At 40.2% G+C, this 18,336-nt stretch overlaps 3 protein-coding genes across 5 annotated transcripts in view; 1 reads left to right on the forward strand and 2 right to left on the reverse strand.

Annotated features, from left to right (window-relative positions):
- Positions 1-255: 255 nt before the first annotated feature.
- Positions 256-5,262, reverse strand: LOC311496811 (C-C chemokine receptor type 4). 2 transcript variants are annotated; one of them, XM_084556800.1, is made up of 7 exons: positions 4,980-5,262; positions 3,406-3,450; positions 3,248-3,289; positions 2,710-2,751; positions 2,132-2,283; positions 1,426-1,598; positions 256-1,179 (listed from the first exon to the last, which is right to left on the reverse strand). In XM_084556800.1, exons 2-7 carry the CDS (start codon positions 3,444-3,446, stop codon positions 472-474), a joined length of 1,158 nt encoding a protein of 385 aa, XP_084412926.1. In that variant the 5' UTR covers positions 3,447-3,450; positions 4,980-5,262; the 3' UTR covers positions 256-471. The 2 variants fall into 2 exon arrangements, with proteins under 2 accessions (XP_084412926.1, XP_084412927.1); XM_084556801.1 differs by lacking the exon at positions 4,980-5,262 and adding an exon at positions 4,177-4,203.
- A 4,760-nt stretch (positions 5,263-10,022) lies between these two features.
- On the reverse strand, positions 10,023-15,009 carry LOC311496738 (C-C chemokine receptor type 3-like). Of its 2 annotated transcripts, none has more exons than XM_084556699.1 (5): positions 14,856-15,009; positions 13,998-14,436; positions 13,700-13,826; positions 12,553-12,699; positions 10,023-11,827 (listed from the first exon to the last, which is right to left on the reverse strand). In XM_084556699.1, exons 3-5 carry the CDS (start codon positions 13,704-13,706, stop codon positions 10,914-10,916), a joined length of 1,068 nt encoding a protein of 355 aa, XP_084412825.1. In that variant the 5' UTR covers positions 13,707-13,826; positions 13,998-14,436; positions 14,856-15,009; the 3' UTR covers positions 10,023-10,913. The 2 variants fall into 2 exon arrangements, with proteins under 2 accessions (XP_084412825.1, XP_084412824.1); XM_084556698.1 differs by having other exon boundaries at positions 12,553-12,702.
- Positions 15,010-16,273: 1,264 nt separating this feature from the next.
- cobl (cordon-bleu WH2 repeat protein) overlaps positions 16,274-18,336 on the forward strand; it is a 51,383-nt gene continuing 49,320 nt past the window's right edge. Inside the window, exon 1 of the mRNA XM_084557308.1 lies at positions 16,274-17,810. Coding sequence (XP_084413434.1) covers positions 17,782-17,810 — 29 coding nt within the window. The 5' untranslated portion in view covers positions 16,274-17,781. The remainder of the gene's footprint in view (positions 17,811-18,336) is intronic.

An 18,336-nucleotide genomic window follows, 5' to 3' on the forward strand; every position in this document is an offset into this window, starting at 1 on the left:
CACGGGGATGCCACTCTGCATGCTTTCTTGTAAGTAATGAAGACTGTCAAGAATGACAGTAAGAACATGGTTTCATCATTTCACAGTTTGCTTGCATTGTGTGAATACCTTGCCTTTCACACACACACAGAGACAAGAATAGAAGGTCAGCAAACTCTCATTTATCATAAAAAAAAAAAAAAACAAGTGATTGAGCTTTCAAAATTTTATTTTACAATAACAACATAGCTGAAGAATAATTGATACATTCTGTACATTTGCATACTTTTATTCTGTGCACTTTCAAAATGAATCGTTCCTTACTGAGCACAGGTATCACTTTGCAGCTCAGAGGCGTAAACCACATGAACTACGGCACACCCACACACCCAATTGTTCACCTTCAGTCTTTCATTTTAAAAAAAAGAAAGTACAAAAGCCAGTGCTGCAAAGACGGAAGCCCCCGCCACCACCGTGCAGATGAAAACTCTTTTAATAATCCGACCTTACAGGTGTGTTGGAAGTCTCTGTGGTGTCTCTTTGGCTGACAGCACCCCAGCTTGTGTGACTCCAGCAGAATATTTTGGGCAACACCTTACCCAACGACTTCCTAAACTTCTCGCCTATAAATGCGTAGATCACTGGGTTTACGCAGCAGTGAGACAGTGCGATGATCTCGGCGAAGGTCATGGTGGAGACGATGGCATTCGAAGCGTTGCAGTCGTTTATGATCCCCAGCAGCTCCAGCGTCTGAAGGAAAATCGTGACGTTGTACGGGACCCAGCACACCACGAACACGCACACCACGGTGAAAATCAGCTTCACTGCCTTTGCCTTCTTGGAGTTCCTGGACTTGGACAGCACCACAAGGATTTTCACGTAGCAGAAAATTATGATGGGGAGGCACACAACAAGGCCTAAGATGTTCTCCCTGAAGTTTCGCAGCATCTTCCAAAATTGCTGCGAATCTTCTGGATATAAGGGTTGGCACTCTGAGCGGTTGATGTTTTCATTCAGCTCCAGGTCGGCAAATATCACTTGAGGGAGGGCCATGGTGACAGAGATAATCCAGATAACCGTGCTGGCTATGATCCCGTAGCAAAGCGTTCGAGCTCGCATGGCTGCCACAGCGTGGACGATGGCCAGGTAGCGGTCCACGCTCATCAGGGTCACAAACAAGGTCCCGCTGTAGAAACCTAACTGTTCACAGGAGCAGAGGTAGAAGCAGGGTAAGAACAGGATGTGACATCAGGATTCGCCAGCCTCACTCAAGTTATTCACGCGGCTGGTGTTGCCACCATAAGACATCTGACGTCAAATCACCTAGATTTCTAAATAATAAGCTCATTCTAATTCTGCTCAAATCTGAGTTTTAAACATCAGAATGTGACTGATTTGTCAGTGATCTAAATAATAATAATAATATTAATAATAAAGAGACAGTACCTGATAGACTGCTGTTGTCAGTTTGCATGATACAAGGTCCTGGTAACCACTGGCCCAGACGGGCAGGGATAAAGCCAGTAGGAGGTCAGACAGAGCCAGGTTGAGGAGGCACACATCGGTCATAGTCTTCAGCTTTATGTGCCGGAGGAGAACCCACAGGACTCCACTGTTGCCTGTAAAACCCGTTCAAGTATTACGACCTTGTCTTGTGTTTCCTATTGTTTATGGCGGCAGACAATAGAATAGCCTCAGAATATGAGTTATGTATCTAAAGACGAATTTAAATACACTGAGGGACAGTGAGGGAGGACACTGGCCAAACCTTCACACCCACTTCTCTATAGACTATAGAGGGGCAGCGGAGCTCATTCTCCAACAGATTCATCCAGCTCTGCTCCCACAGTGGGTGTTACAGGACATCATTCATACCTTAGTCAATCACTGACATTTATCCTTGATCCTTCCTATGTATGTAGTGTATATTTACTTCTATTTCTATTTCTTGTGGATTTGTACAGATGCAAATTTTATTTTATTTTATTTATTTTTTAATTTTATTTTAATTTTAATTTTAATTTTAACACCTATTTTTCATTTAACCAATAGTTTTCAAGAGTGTTTTTTTTTTTTTTCTATGCACAACTGAGCTACTGTGAACAAGCAATTTCCCTTGTGGATATATAAAGTCTAAGTCTTTTGAACATACCTAGCAGTCCCAAACAAAAGAGCACGTAGTAAAGGACCATAAAGACCACGGGTCCGTTGGCGAACTGTGAAGCATTATCCTGGCTGCAGTAATCCACATAATCATAATACTCATCCAGCCCTGATGACTCGTTCTCTGGTGCGTTCGTGCCACTGTGGGAGAAAGAACAGAAAATTTAATCAGCACTAGGCGGCACATGACATCATCACCATAGTGACCCTGTGATTTTTATTGTGGCCTTTGGAAAATATGTGCAGGTCAGGGTCACATGTTACTTGTTAGAAAACACTTCTTCTTCCACATGCTTCAGTTTGGTCTTTGCAAGTTATACCAGTTATCACCAGCCATCCTAAATGAGCAAGCACCATTTCTATGGCGACAACAATACAAACACTAAACTCGAGCTTGGTGGGTATGTGTGGTTCTCCAAAAAGCAAACTGCCCTAAACGAGGGACTTGTGCTGTGATGTCCTCGAGTTAAGTTCAAACCAAACACTAGTCTGAGGTTTTTTAATTTACATTAAGGTGTTCTGGACGTTTCCTCTGGTAAAAAGGTGCATGTATAATCACACTCGTACCTTTCCCAGTACTGTGTCATGTTCTCCGTCGTGTTCATGTATCTGCGGGAGACAAAGCAGAAGATTTAGTCGGCACGGCAGCTGTGGTACAAAAATAACAAGAATGACGCGATGGAGTCTAAAACCCATTTTTATTGTGGTATTTGAAGAGAAGAGAGGGAATATGCTAAAACAATGTTATCCAGGGGTCACTTCATACTATCTAGAATACAATTACTTGAAATACACTAATTTCATAAAATCACATCATTTCAAACAGTCTCCACGTGCTTCAACTTGGCATTTAACATGAAGCAATAAAATAAATACATTTAAAAGTGATTCCAGTTTTTAGCACTGACCATCCTCATGGGAGGAACAACACAGGTCAAGTAAAGTGGGTATAAGTTCTTCTAACCTTTCTGATGTAATTGAACCTGTACTGCGACATCCTCAAGTTAAGTTCAAACCAAACACTAGTCTGAGGTTTTCTAATTTATATTAAAGCGTTCCGAACATTTCGTCTGGTAAAAAGGTGTATGTATAATCACACTTGTACCTTTCCCAGTACAGTGCCGTGTTCTCCGTCACATTCATGATGCTGCGGGAGACAAAGCAGAAAATCTTGAGTTAACTTCAAACCCAGAACTGCTTTTTCTCAGGTTTTCTGAGGTACTTATCATTTATGTTAAAGTGTCATACTTGTCATACTTGTACCTTTCGTGGTGCGACAATGAGGCGTTTTCTAACGTGTTCATGCTGCTGCGGGAGAGGAAGCAGAACATGTACAGGAAATTTAGTTGGCATGACTACAGCAGTGGAACAAAATATCGAGAATGTTCAGTGAAGTCTAAAACCCATATTTATTGGTAGTGAATATGTGTAAAAATCTAGTCTATACAAGAGTAAAATCACCTCAAGTCCAAATCCACATGCTTTATTTTGTTTGTGACTTATTTCAGTTTCTATTTAGTATCTATTTTGTTAGTTAAAACAAAACTGACACTAGCTGTAGATTGGTGGGCATGAGTTCTGCCTTCTCCTCTAAGGTGTGGTCGTGCAGCTCGATTCTTAAAAAGCACCCACCACCTTCTGCGTCGCGCTCCAGTTAAGTTCAAACTCATCATTACAGCTGAGTTTTAACAGGGAATCTGTAATGTATACTAAATGATAGATTAAATATTCCACGTTTCCTCACTGACCTACAAATTTAAGAGTGAAAACGTGATAAAAGCCTCCTTTTCTTTTCAAAAGCCACTTTATTTCAGTACCCCTCCCTCCATTCACTCACTGTCTAACAGACTCCATATACAACTGGGAAATAGTTTAGCAAAAAAACATGGCACAACCCTTTAGGAGAAGGTTTTAACTAAGCAACAACTTCACTACGACTCTTCTTCCTATTAAATTTCTCACATCAGATTAACTTAAAGGTGCTCTCATTCTAATGGGAATTTTTAAAATATAGAATTTGTTACTTCTACTTACTTCACAATGCAGTTATTTGAATCCTGATTTTATTTTCTTCGGACCATGAAAGTTAAAAAACAAAAAAAATCCCCTCCACTCAAACATCTTCCAGAAACAGAAAAAGCTGTTTCTCCTCTTTCTTAGACAACATGTTCCACGCCACCAAGATAACTGAAAGCCGCATGTTCCACACTGAACGCTTTTGCTGAGATAGAAAACAGAAGCAAGCCGGGAAAGGGCTGAAATGATATATTAGTGGACTTTCCTGCCCTTTAAGACGAACTTCTCAGATGTAATCATCATTCAGTGACTCAGGACCGAAAATGCTTCTGACAAACATTTACCAGTTCAACTGCTGTGTTTTTTTAGAGCTAAAAAAAAATTCCAAATCTGAAAGATATGAAGTCACACATTTACCGATAGCAACTTCTAATCACTGACTTTCTGTGATCTGAGTGTAGTATAATGTCAGAGATACTAGCAGTATTTTCAACACGCTTCACCAGACTGGATGTAGATGTAGAGCACTTCTATGAATATCTCAAACTTCCTCCAATTCTGACCATAATCAAATCCATGTCATCTTTTAAACCACATCTCAAACAATGTTCTTTCACTAGCATAGTACACAGAACCACCTGCTTTGACACCCATGCCGACCCTCACTTCCTGTGGCTGACATTTGCATATGCACACACACGTACACAGAGCCACACGTGCACAAAAAAAATTCCTCAACTGCACGCTGTGTTCATACAACAACTGTAGGAGGCTAATTGTAAGTCAAGCCAAGTGTAAATTAAAAATATTAACCCGCTTACCACGCTCTGCGCCAATATCACTGCTCCTGAAATTTGTGTGTTCTTGTGTTGCACTTCAAGCTTGCATATCATCCTTCTACTTGCATTGCAGGCTTTTTGTGTCAAATCCTGCTGCAGGGTTCATTTCTGGTAAGGTGAACTCTGGGTTTTGTTGTTTCCTCTGCATAGTGTTACAGCGTGCAGAAAAAGTGTCAGTGTGGTTTTCTGAGAAATGTCCCGTACGTCAACGCTTGGTAAGAATTAAGGGGATATCGTATTCTAATGAGGATCCTTTCTCGTTTTCTTTGTTCTTTGCAAACTTCTGAACGGACTTGATCTTTATGATAAAACACTGAGCTCATGTGGAATTACAGAGCTTGTTCATCTTAGCTACCTACACACTTGCTTTAAATCTACACAATATTGTCTCCTCAACTGATAGCTGCCTTTGTGATGGTACTGTTGTGACTTTGAAATAGGTTAAATTCCATAGCTATGTATCTTCTCAGGTGTAAAAGTTAATTAACACCAGTTTGATTTTTATGTAAATTATAGTGATAGTCAGAAAAAAAAGGAGAAAGTGCCAGCTGAAAACTACAAAATGAACAATTTATCTCTCAAATATGAGCCCAGCGTGTGACTTTCACTACATCAGATTAAAACAAACTGTATAAAACTAAAACAATCATGTGTTGTGTAGACTTCTGTGTAAATACTGCAATCTGCTGGAGCCACTTTTTCAGTTTGGGGGTCACAGGCCCCAAAAACCACAAAGACCGCGGCTGTTGCCTTCATCCTTCCTTGCAGTGGTTTGTGGCATTGATACTTCCGTTTATACTAATAAATGTAACATATAAACCGGTAGATTAGTAGATTAGTTGTAGATTAGATTAGTAGAAAACCAGCACATGGCAGCAAGTACTACACCGACTGTAATAAAAGTCGCCACCTGGATTTAACTAAGCAAACAGGTACGAGACTCCTATTGGATAATTACTGCATGGGCGATTATCTTTCATTTGGCAACAAGTTATTTAACCCCAACTGATGCAATGAGTAGCTTCTCATTTCTTATTAAACAGCCATGTCTAAAGACACATCCTGTGGTCTTTCAGCTTTGTTCTTTGCAAACTTCTGAACGGACCTGATCTTTTTGATAAAACACTGAGCTCACGTGGAATTACAGAGCTTGTTCAGCTTAGCTACGCACACGCTTGCTTTAAATCTACACAATATTGTCTCCTCAACTGATAGCTGCCTTTGTGATGGTGCTGTTGTGACTTTAACATAGGTTAAATTTCATAGCTATGTATCTTCTCAGGGTAAAAGTTAACACCAGTTTGATTTTAATGTAAATTATAGTGATAGTCAAAAAAAAGGAGAAAGTGCCAGCTGAAAACTACAAAATGAACAATTTATCTCTCAAATATGACCGAAAACAGCCCAGCATGTGACTTTCACTACATCAGATTAAAACAAACTGTATAAAACTAAAACAATCATGTGTTGTGTAGATTTCTGTGTAAATCCTGCAATCTGCTGGAGCCACAAGGACCGCAGATGTTGCCTTCACCTTCCTTGCAGTAGTTTGCAACACTGATACTTCTGTTTATACTAATTCACTAACAAGACCACCCCTCTTGATATCCAAAGAAGTTTATTTGGTTAAAGGTTAAAGAGAAGGGAAAGATAGGAGATCGAACGGAAGGGTCGAGGGGAAGGAAAAGAGAATTGAGTAGCAACAGATGATGATCCTTGGACGACTGGACGTAGGAACCCAGGGAGAGAGATTCAGGGTGGGGGCATATCTCTGGAGGCATCGGCTCCTTGACCCCCTGGTTCCTGCAAAGAGATTGTAAAGCAGAAGAGAGAACAGAGAGGGTCGGGGTGGAAGGGTTTGAGAACTGAGTCACGGGCGAGGAGAGGTTAGGTGCGTCTATATAGGCAGGTGCGGGTAATTGGGTGTTTGAGGCGAGGTCCTGTTCCTGAACCTCAGTTATTTAACTTCATTAAATGTAACATATAAACCGGTAGATTAGTAGATTAGTTGTAGATTAGATTAGTAGAAAACCAGCACATGGCAGCAAGTATTACACTGACTATAATAAAAGTCACCACCTGAATTTAACTAACAAATAGGTACGAGCCTCCTATTGGATAATTACTGCATGGGTGATTATCTTTCAGTTAGCAACAAGTTATTTAACCCCAACTGATGCAATAAGTAGCTTCTCATTTCTTATTAAACAACCATGTCTAAAGACACATCCCGTGGTCATGGGTAAGATGTTATTCTGCTTGAGAAGGGTCAAATCATTGGCATACATCAAGCAGAGAAAACATCTAAGGTGATTGCAGAAACTACTAAAACTGGATTAAGAACTGTCCAACGCAGGGCAGGAATTTCACGAGGGCCACAAGGGCCATGGCCCCTGTGCCCTTGCAATTTGGCCTTGTGCCCTTGAAAAAAATATCTGCCCTAAGGCCACGGTAAATGTAAATGTAAATGTACTTTATTTATATAGCACCTTACATCGACCGATAGGTGAACCAAGGTGCTTTACAAAAGATTAAACAACGATTTAAAACAACACACCGGAAAACAAGTACAGTAGTAAAACAAAGCTAAAAAAGAAACTAAAAACAATAAATGAGAGGATAAAAAGTAAAATAAAAATAGAATAAAAATAAATATAAAAGTGTCACCACACTACTGGGTACTAAAAGCCATTTTAAAAAGATGCGTTTTAAGTCTTGATTTAAAAAGGCCCAGGTCAGTAATGATACGCATCTCACTGGGGAGCTTATTCCAGAGCTTAGGTCCAGCAACTGAAAAGGCTCGGTCTCCCCAGTGTTTAAGTTTTGACCTGGGCACTTCCAACATGAGTTGATTGGACAACCTCGAAGTTCTACCGTAATCGCGAATGGTCAGCATCTCAGATAAGTAAGATGGGGCGAGGCCGTTAAGAGCTTTAAAAACAAACATTAAAAGTTTAAAATGAATTCTAAACTTGGACCGGGAGCCAATGGAGGGAATAGAGAATCGGAGTTATGTGCTCTCGTTTTTTAGTGCTCGTTAAAAGACAGGCAGCTGCATTTTGGACAAGTTGAAGACGGCCAACAGAGGACTGGGAGACACCAGTATACAGGGCATTGCAGTAGTCCAGTCTGGAGCTTATTAGAGCGTGAATAGCCTTCTCGAGGTCATGACGGTTTAAAAAGGTTTTTACTTTTGCCAGAAGGCGCAGTTGAAAAAAGCTCAACTTGACAACATTGTTTGTCGAATTTCAAAGAACTGTCAAAAATCACTCCTAAGTTTCTTACAGTCTTACTGGCAGTTGAAGGCCAGGTACCAAATCCGTTTGACACAGATTCTCCAAACACAATATATTCGGTTTTATCTTGATATCTTTATCTTGATGCCCCGCCCACACTGCCCCAGTTGGTTTTGCGGTTTTCTAGTCTGCCTCTTTCCTGTTAACGCAGCTTTGACACCTGCGTCTTTTGAGAAAAAAAATAAAAAAATAAATGTGTTTTGATGACATTCATCATCAGTGGTGGGTTTGATTCGAGCCTGGCATGAACCGCTTGGACGGGCTATAGCAGGGGTGCCCATTACGTGGATCGGGATCGACCGGTAGATCACGAAGGTAATGCGGGTCTAAATCATTTATCTGTTGCACCTCCAAAACAAACAGTAAGACAAACGTTCATCTTTATTTATTTTTACTTTATATTTGCAACATGCCCTCATTTCAGTGGCCGTACATCCACAGCCACGCACAACTTCTTTCTTAAAGAGACAGCGCTGTTTTTCTAAATTTTACTTGATAAAAATAAAAACAAAGATGAGTAGAGCTTTTAACACAGTAGCAACAATTAATATGACCTAGGATATCTATCTATATCAATCTAGATATTATATATATATAAATATATATATATATATAGCCTATATGCTAGTATAGGTTTACAGTACTACCGTTTACAGTCCAACATTTTGATGCACTGTAGGCTCAATTTTGATCAATCAAAAATCTGTGAAGTAGTTTTTTGAGGACAGTCTGAAGATGCTCTTGCCTGAAGATGCTCTTGCACATTTGGTGTCAATTGAGCAAAAATTGTGTGTGGAGATTGGTTTAATAAGTTTTACAGTTTTTGAAGTGAGTGATGGACTTCATAATTTCCTGTGTACTTCAGCTCAGTTCAGTTGCTTTTAATGTCCCCTAAGGGAAACTTGGCTTGCAGACAGGTTAAAAAATAGACAACTATAAAAACCTAATAAAAAAACATAATCACATGTAAAAACAAGACAGACAAATCACAAGCAACAATCAGATTGATACGTTTCATTTTGTATTCTTTTTAGATAGGTTCAATAGTTTCTTATCTTCAGACATAAAAAAGTATAGGAGATGTTTCTTTACCTGCTTGACAGTTTCGACTGAGACTCCAATCTTCCACAAAAGCGTCATCAGTCCTTACATTAAATTCATTAGAGAGGCAGATGAAGTGATGCACCCATCATGCCTAGTGTCTACTGTACAAGCCTGTGGGGGCAGTGCTATGATCTGGGGTTGCTGCAGTTGGTCAGGTCTAGGTTCAGCAACGTTATGTGCCCAAAGAATGAGGTCAGCTGACTACCTGAATATACTGAATGACCAGGTTATTCCATCAATGGATGACAATGCCAGGATTCATTGGGCTCAAATTGTGAAAGAGTGGTTCAGGGAGCATGAGACATCATTTTCACACATGGATCAGCCACCACAGAGTCCAGACCTTAACCCCACTGAGAATCTTTGGGATGTGCTGGAGAAGGCTTTGAGCAGTGGTCAGACTCTCCCATCATCAATACAAGATCTCGGGGAAAAATGAATGCAACACTGGATGGAAATAAATCTTGTGACACTGCAGAAGCTTATCGAAGCAATGCCACAGCGAATGCGTGCTGTAATCAAAGCTAAAGGCGGCCCAACGTAATATTATAGTGTGTGACCTTTTTTTTTTTTGGTGGCGACTTGTGTTTTTTGGACAGGCAGTGTATAAAACAAGCTTTGGGACTTGAGAGTATGTAAAACTTTAATAATTTCAACAAGCAAAGTAACTTCATACATAAAAATAAAATGAGCATAATCAAAAACAGCAGCCGCAGGGCAATGCACCATTAAGCTGAAATACTTGAATAAATGTAATACAATCTACAGGTTTTGTGCAAACAATATATTGCAATGGCAAAAGGGAATACATTCAGAATGGCAATGCAGCACACTGTAAATACATACAGTACATAGTGGGCTATATGTACAAAATTGGTATTATAACACTGAAAACTTTGTTCCACATCAACAATATTACATAACAACTGATTCATTTAGAACTGTGCTAAACAGCTCCACCTTTGCAGTGATTAATTATTTTGATCGCGGGTTTGAATGAAAAAGTCCTCCCACGTGGAAAGTGACAAATGAAAGATTCCATGTTATAAGAAGCTGCAGTTTGCTTGTTTTGTTCATTTCTTTATCATTATTCATCTTGCAGGCTCATCACAACACGTACGTGGAAGGAAAAAGGAAATACAGACACGGGCAAACAAATGTTGTGGTTAGAAACCTCAAAGCTCAAGCACATCCTCTAAACGTCAGCAGGACTAGGAGGAGCTGAGAATTTACAAAATGTTTGAGATCGCAGTATTGCAGTGTTTTACAGTGAACGGTCCAACAAAGCTGATGTCTTATCATTGAAAAGAAACACTCACGCTTACAGAAGCGTCAACAGGGTGCACGCAAATATCTATAGATGAGTCAGTGAGGAGTAATACTATCTTAAGTGAAAAGTAAGATGACGAAACAAACAAATTACTGCTGCGTGTACCAGGCATAGTCTGCTGCAACAACGGAGGACGATAACATGCCAAAGTCTGCAGGTGATGTTCACAAAGCATAATACTGACTCCTACATGCCAATGGTGGTGACATCAGAGGACCTGGAAACAATGGAGCTTTTCCTGAATGAGCTATCTAACATAGTTCCTCTGTAGCCAGGCAACCATGTTTTCATCAGCTGCAAGGCCCTCTTCATAAACTTCTGTCCCACAAAGGCATATATGATGGGGTTCAGGCAGCAGTGAGTGTAAGCAAAGGCTTCTGTCAAAATTGTTGACAGCCTTAGGTTTTTGTCAAAGGAGCAGGTGTTTTCTATTTTACCTGTAGACTTGAGGAAAAGCAGGAAAATTGAGATATTATATGGGGCCCAGAACAAGAAGAAGATAGCCACAATGGTGACGATCAGCTTGACAGCACGGTGCCTCTTCATAGTCCTCATGTTCACCAGTGTGGGGATGATCCTAGAGTAGCAAACTATCATCACCAGCAAGGGAACCACAAGACCCAGAATGTTTGTTGACAGCGGTTTGTATGCATCCCAGTGCACGTTGTCGGGGGTGTAGTTACATGCCAGCCCCTGGGACTGGGACTGGGACTCGGACTGATTTGTCAGCTTTGCGAAGATGAAAGCCGGCATGGAGACCCACAAGCTCAGCATCCAGACGAGCACGGTCACGGCGATGCCTGCCCTCAGCGTGCGATACCGGGACATGGTGTGGGAGTGCATGATGACCAGGTAGCGGTCCAGCGTCATGACAACCATGAAGAAGATGCTGCTGAAGAAGCCGCATATGTGGGAGCCGGAGATGAAACGGCACATGAAGCCTCCAAAAATCCAGTTGTTGTCCAGCATGAGGTAATGAGAGTAGAAAGGCAGCGTGAAGACGAAGAGGAGGTCAGAAATGGCCAGGTTGAAGAGGCAGATGTCGGTCAGGTTGGTCTGTTTGCGGTGCTTCACCAGGACGCACACCACCAGGCCATTGCCTTGGGAGAGGAAAAAATGTAATCTGTCAAATTTCTGAGCATCATACTATAGCGATTCAAGTGTTGGACTCTCTCTCTCTCTTGCTTTCTTGCTTTCTCTCCTTCCCTTTTCTTTCTCAGCACACACACATACACCTGTTGGTATGTTTGTATTGTCCATCTTTGTGAGGACATTCATTGTCATCATGCATTCTCTAACCACTTGATTCTAACAGTAACAGTAAATCACCCTAAATCCAAGTCTTAACCCTCAAACAGTCCTTTGAAAGGGATGTGAGAAAGTAAGGACTAGCCAAAATGTCCTCATGTTCCCAAACTTCCTTTTAAAGACAGCTGTAATACACACAAACACAGACATCAGTTGGTAGGACTATCTTTGTGAGGATATTCATAATGCATTACACACTATACCTAATTCTTAACCCTAACCCTCTGATTTCCCTTTGAAGGGGAAATCAGAAAGGGAAGACTATGTCCATAAAGTCCTCCCATGTCCATAAAATATAACCATAAAATGTAAAATTTTCTTAATGCCTGGGTGGTCTAAAAGCTAGACTGATCTTTGCAAAGAAAGCCATAAAAGCTTTACGCACACCCACACACAGACACACAGCCCCCCCGCCCCCCCCAACACCCACACGCACGCACGCACGCACGCACGCACACCCACACACACACACACACACACACACACTCTTACCTATGAAGCCCACACACACTCTTACCTATGAAGCCCAGGATGAAAACCAAACTGTAGAGAACGACCAGAAAACGCGAACTGAAGCTCATCATTTCGCTATAGCTGCAAGGAGCAGAGCTTCCATCGTCGTCATAGTAAGATGAATAATCGTACGTTGAGGTGTTTAGTGGATCTGCTGTGGAGACAGAGGTTTTTACCTTTAATTTCAATATCTGCAGTTTTGTACCTTAGTTTCGGCTGCAACACCTGTTCTTTGCCTGTGTCTAATTGGCTGCAAATGCAGTTGGTGAAGGATCATGGAGTTTAATTTCGGGCAACATTCAAAAGTATACCTTCTCAACGTTGTACATTGTAGAAAATTCAGTTAAAGCTGTTCTTTCCTTGGGAGACTACTTTTATGCAGTGCTGCATTCCTTCAGTGTCATTTTTTTACTGCGCTGTGAGCACCATGAAAAATATTCCCTTCACCTCCACTGCACTGGTGTGTGTACATAGAAATCTCATAGACAGATGCCTCAGTAAAAAAAATAAATAAAATGTGTGCCTTTCTTGTTACCACTGTGAAAGACATTTGTAACGTGGGTTAATATGCCATCTGCTGGCAGCAACAAGTAATGTTGTTGGAAACGCCTTCACATTAATCTACAGACACCAGCGCTTTACGAAGATAGATCTGAATTTCAATCACCTTTGTAAATGGTATTTTCAAAAGGATCAAAAGAGGCTGCATGCCCATTAAGACCTATAGGTCAACTTACTACAATCATACACATTTTAATTCGACAGTTACTATCTATCTGATTATGTTCTGTATATTTAATGTGTTTTCAATGTGATCGACATGTCACACCTATAGTTTTATAATTATTGAGTTAATTATTAGAATTATTATTGTTTTTACACACTCTATAATCTGTCATGGCAGATTATAGAGTGTGTAAAAACACATCTTGGTAAGCTACGTTTATAACAACAAATAAAGTATATAAAAGACAAGTTTCAATACATTATCACAAGGCCTATATTTTTCAGTCTATCTATTTCAATCAAAGGCGATGATATCGAATCACAGTTACAACCCTCCTGCAATGTATTGTTTCTTAAATGTCAAACATATTTTCAACAAATCTTCTTCAAATCATTAAGCTATAAGTATTTCAAAATGTATTCACCTGTCATGGTGATGTCTCAGTGGGGCCGAATGCTCCTTTGTTTTGTTTTCTTCTCTCTCTGATTCTTTATGGACACAGTGCACTCCAATGTACTGTGAGGAACTAACGTCGCCGAAGTAAGAGGTCTCTAATAATGAGTAACGCAGAAGCAGAAGTGCACATGTTGTTTCCTGTACATCCCTCACACAGATCTTTATCAGAGCATATTTTGCAAGCATGACGTACCCCCCCATACCAAAATAACGGCAAGGCAATTGTGTCAGTATGGCCACAGAAAATGTCACATTTTCATACTTACAGACAAATGTTGCTGTTGCTTTTGGCTTGAAAGCTCAAATTTAAATTCACATGCAAAGTGAAATTTTTAAGTATTGGTATAGTTCTGTGTTTTCTAACTGGTCATGGATGTATACTGTGCTTTTGTTTTTATTTTTTTTACAACTTGGAGAAATCTTTAAAGGCAGTAATAAGTTAAATGTGACCAGTTTGTCATTACTTCAATTTCCAGTTAGCTATCTCGGATGGAGTGATAGCATGTTCCCGTCAGTTTTGATGATGTTTGAACAAAAATAAAAGCATAGTATCACTACCAAAACTGTAAGGGAGATAAGGGACTAAGGGCTAATTCGTTCAGGTGATAACAGCATCCAAGATGGTGTGTCGGTCAGGACACAAAAGAACAGAAGACTGGCGTCTCTTCAAGGCAGGGCTTTATTTTGACACGTCCGTGTACAGTTCTGAAATAATAATAAACAATATTATTCCTACAGTGATAATTTCTTGCATGAACAGTAAACATAAAGCTATACACAATTATCTCCTATGTATTTATCTATAATCATCACATAATAATTAAGCATATACATATTAATATAAACATGAGGTACATGACACAACACTGCCCTCTGCTGCCTATGCGGGGCATAGAAACGAGCACCCACCCTCGGCATGTCCGACTCTCAACGAGCAACTAAAGATTAAATAATAGCTACAGTCATGAACGCCAACCAGCAACGTATAAACAACTTTACAGCTGCAGTAATTCACACGGTCCTTTTAACAAGGTGGGAATAAGAGACACTGCAGCGAGACATACGCACATCACTGCCGAGGCAGTTAACGAGGAAATAAACATTGCGACATGAACGATACTCACGTTTGGTCATACACTTAAACTCGGAGTGTTAACACAAAAAAACCCACGTCAAAGAACAGGTAACTTCAGGTCTAGTTCTCTCAGGTACTAGGTGATTAAATAGTAACGGGAAAACTTTTTTGCATGGCTGCCGCCTATAGTTTTTTTCTTCGCTTCTCTCGGCGATGCTGTTGTCAGTTCCGGTGGCGGCAGGAAGGAGGGGCTATGCTTCCCAAACTTTTTTGGGAGTGAATGTACTGGGAACTGTTGGGTCATTTTGGGTCAAGTGACTCAAGTGACTCGCACAACCCGGCTCATATGAGTGAGTGACTCGGAATGATCCGAATCCCTCGAAAGATCCGGGTTTTACACTACTACAGTGCAGAACCGAGTCAAAACAACGCTGCAGCAAAAAATCAGCTGCTGCACACTTCACTGCAGCAAAAAATGCGTAAAAAGTTAAAAAACGTCACTTTCAATAAAACGATTATAAATTGACATGCTTTAATATCATTCTTATATAGCCTGCATATCATTGAGCATTTTAAGCTAAATAAATTCAGATAATATTTGACCGAATTTCAAACATTTGTCCGGTAAATTGAAAACCTGCCGGTCACGTTGTTCGGTGCTATTTTTTTCCAGCGGAAACCCTGCACTTAATCCAGCTTCACACAGATATGTGCTTGCAAAAGGAACCAAATGTTTTAGAGCACACAGTGAGATCTGTTATTCATCTCTTACTTGCTCCAAACCAGAATTCCTCCACTGACACTGTAATAGCTGATGCGCGTTGTCGCTTGTGCAGTCACGTGATCGCGGCCGTCAATCAAGATGCGCCAGCTCGGATATTTTTATATGTATAATGAATGCTGGATTTTATTTTATTTATATTTTTTAACTCGATTTATATTCATGAAAAGTGAAATAATACAGTTGTTTAAGATTGTGTGTGGTGTTGTTTATTCATTTTTAAAAAGAATAATAATTAGTTGAAAAAATATTTTATCAATTTTTTTTTTTATCAATTACATTTCAGACGACCCCATTTGAATTCCAGGCGACCCCACGTGGGGTCGCACCCCCAAGGTTGACAAAACACTGAGCTATGAGCACACTTCAGTAATAGCCTTTTATACAAAAACAGTAGTCACCACATTTTAAATATGTGGTGAAACATATTCTGCCTTCATGTCTTTGTCTTGTTTCTGATTTTTTTTTTTTCTTTTCGACATAGGCCTATTGGACCAAAGATTTATTAATTTTTCAAAACACAATGCAGCATCTTATTTTAAAAATATATATGAATATCTTCGTTATCCTCTGTCGAGTTCAGTGTCGTAACTAAACGAGAAGCGAGTTATATCAATAAAGATTTATTTTCCCTACAGGTCTAAGATATAGCTCACTTCACCCAAAGCCCAGACTTTCCATTTTGCAAGTGATATTTAAAGGCACCCTATTTGTGGATTTGCGGATCTGGGCACTGTGAAAATAGTCTCAAAACTCCGTGTGTGTGCATGCGCAGCCTGATTGAGTCCGCATCTGGCGAGCCGTATGTTAACGTTAGACATGGCTAGATGCATAAGGAAGTCTTTTGAAATGAATGAGCTTTTGTGAAGTTGAACTATCAGATTTGTGAATTTGCAATACAATCACACAAGTGAGTCAGATTGCTCGGTACGCATTTATGTTTCTCGTGTGGATTGTGTAACACGCATTTGTGACCATTTTGAGACTGATTTCACACCATTTGCGTGGGTTATGGTGACCTCTTGTGGAGAAAGTCTTGTTGTGCAGGAGATTGCATAGTCCCGATAGCACAAAGCATGCTGGGAGAAAAGTTTTTGAATTCGTGGAATTTCAATGAGGCATTATCATGCATGTATGGGTAGTATGCAGACATGTTTTGTACAAATTAAGCCATTATTTTATGAGGTTTCATAAGGCCTACACGAAGAAGAAAACAGTGGAAAACTACATAGCATAAACACTCTAGCCTAATAATAATAATCATCATCATTATCGCCTTCATTATAATAAAGACTCTTGAGCAAGGTGTATATTTCTATGTAAGAGATCAGCTCCAATATTTTGGTTTGTGTTTATCTCTGTCTAACGGTGTTGTTGCCAGCTTGTTTACGCTGTCTGTCGCTATCCAGCTGGCGCTCATTGAATTCCCGATGAGGATGATTGACGTGAGATCTGCTGACGAAGGCGGGCTGAAGAGACCTGCGTCAAGGTAGACGCACGCACGTAACAAAAACAGGAAATAGCCCAATTGCCTTCTAAATAAAAGCGTGGATTTTTCTCAAGGCTTTACGTGTCATGTCTGCTCTTTAGCTCTTGGTTAAGGTCAACTAAAGACTTAACGTAGACGTGTTCCTGTATAGTTTATGAGTCCTGACTATGTAACGTACGGTGTATAATTTCAACATAAAACGAAAATCGGTGTCTTATTTTGAAAAACATTCCGGAAGTTTAATTCATACATCCTACTGACTTGACAATGCTTCGAGGGAAAATCAACCACAGGATTATATCAAGTGGATTTGACAAGTTACTCAGTCTACGAGAATGACTCGGTAAGACTGTTTTGACTGAAGTAAGTTTTCGACATGAAAATCGTGATAACGTATCGACTCTTGTGCCGTAGTTAGCCTCCAGGGACACTTTGCAGCCGTTGCGCCTCAGGTCACGGTGGGCTGTCATCTTTGCGCACTGTCACTTGTTGAGCCATGTTAGACACTGTGCAGTTTGCTTTATTTTCCTCAACAGAGAGAAACAAATGCATGTCAGAAAACACCACGGACGGTAGCAAACTAATGTCATTTTGCTGTGCTGACTCGCAGGTGGTAACATAATGGATATCAGTCGAGTTTAGGAGCAACGGCGGATTTTGGGAGCCCCGCTTGAGAACCGCTAATCAGACGTTGTAATCACTGCAATGACTGAGTCGTCAAAACCGCCTTTAGGGTAAGTCCAAAAAAAAACAACTTACACCACAAATAAACCTTATCATTGTTATTAGTATTTCCCTGACGGTCTACTGTACTTTTTGGATGATTCATTTTTAGCTCTGAATCAGTCCTGGCCTCTTACTCATATGTTATTCCTTGCCATTTCACAGTGTGTCCATATAAGAACAGCTCAATATTCATTTTAGTATTTTATCGCGATATCTTGGTATTGCAATACATAACATTTCTGGGAAGCCATGTCCATATGGTTTTCATATAGGCTGCCTATTAATAAACTCTCATAACCGTAAACTGTGGAGTTATTTGGGCTGTTTTCAAAGCAACACATAAAAACGTGCATACTATAGTCAGTACTGACAACAGAGAGAGTTTTCTAGCAGCCCCCCTCTCTGCAACACACACAAAAAGCAGTATAAGAGCAAAAGCATAGTTTTAACACGCTGTGTTCGGCTGTTAGGGGAGAGAAAGTGACAAAAACCTGTGGTACAACAGCTCTTTTTAACCGTGTTTAGAAAAGTGTT

The sequence above is a fragment of the Chelon labrosus genome, assembly GCF_963514085.1.
Source record: "Chelon labrosus genome assembly, chromosome: 12".
Lineage (NCBI taxonomy): Eukaryota > Metazoa > Chordata > Actinopteri > Mugiliformes > Mugilidae > Chelon > Chelon labrosus.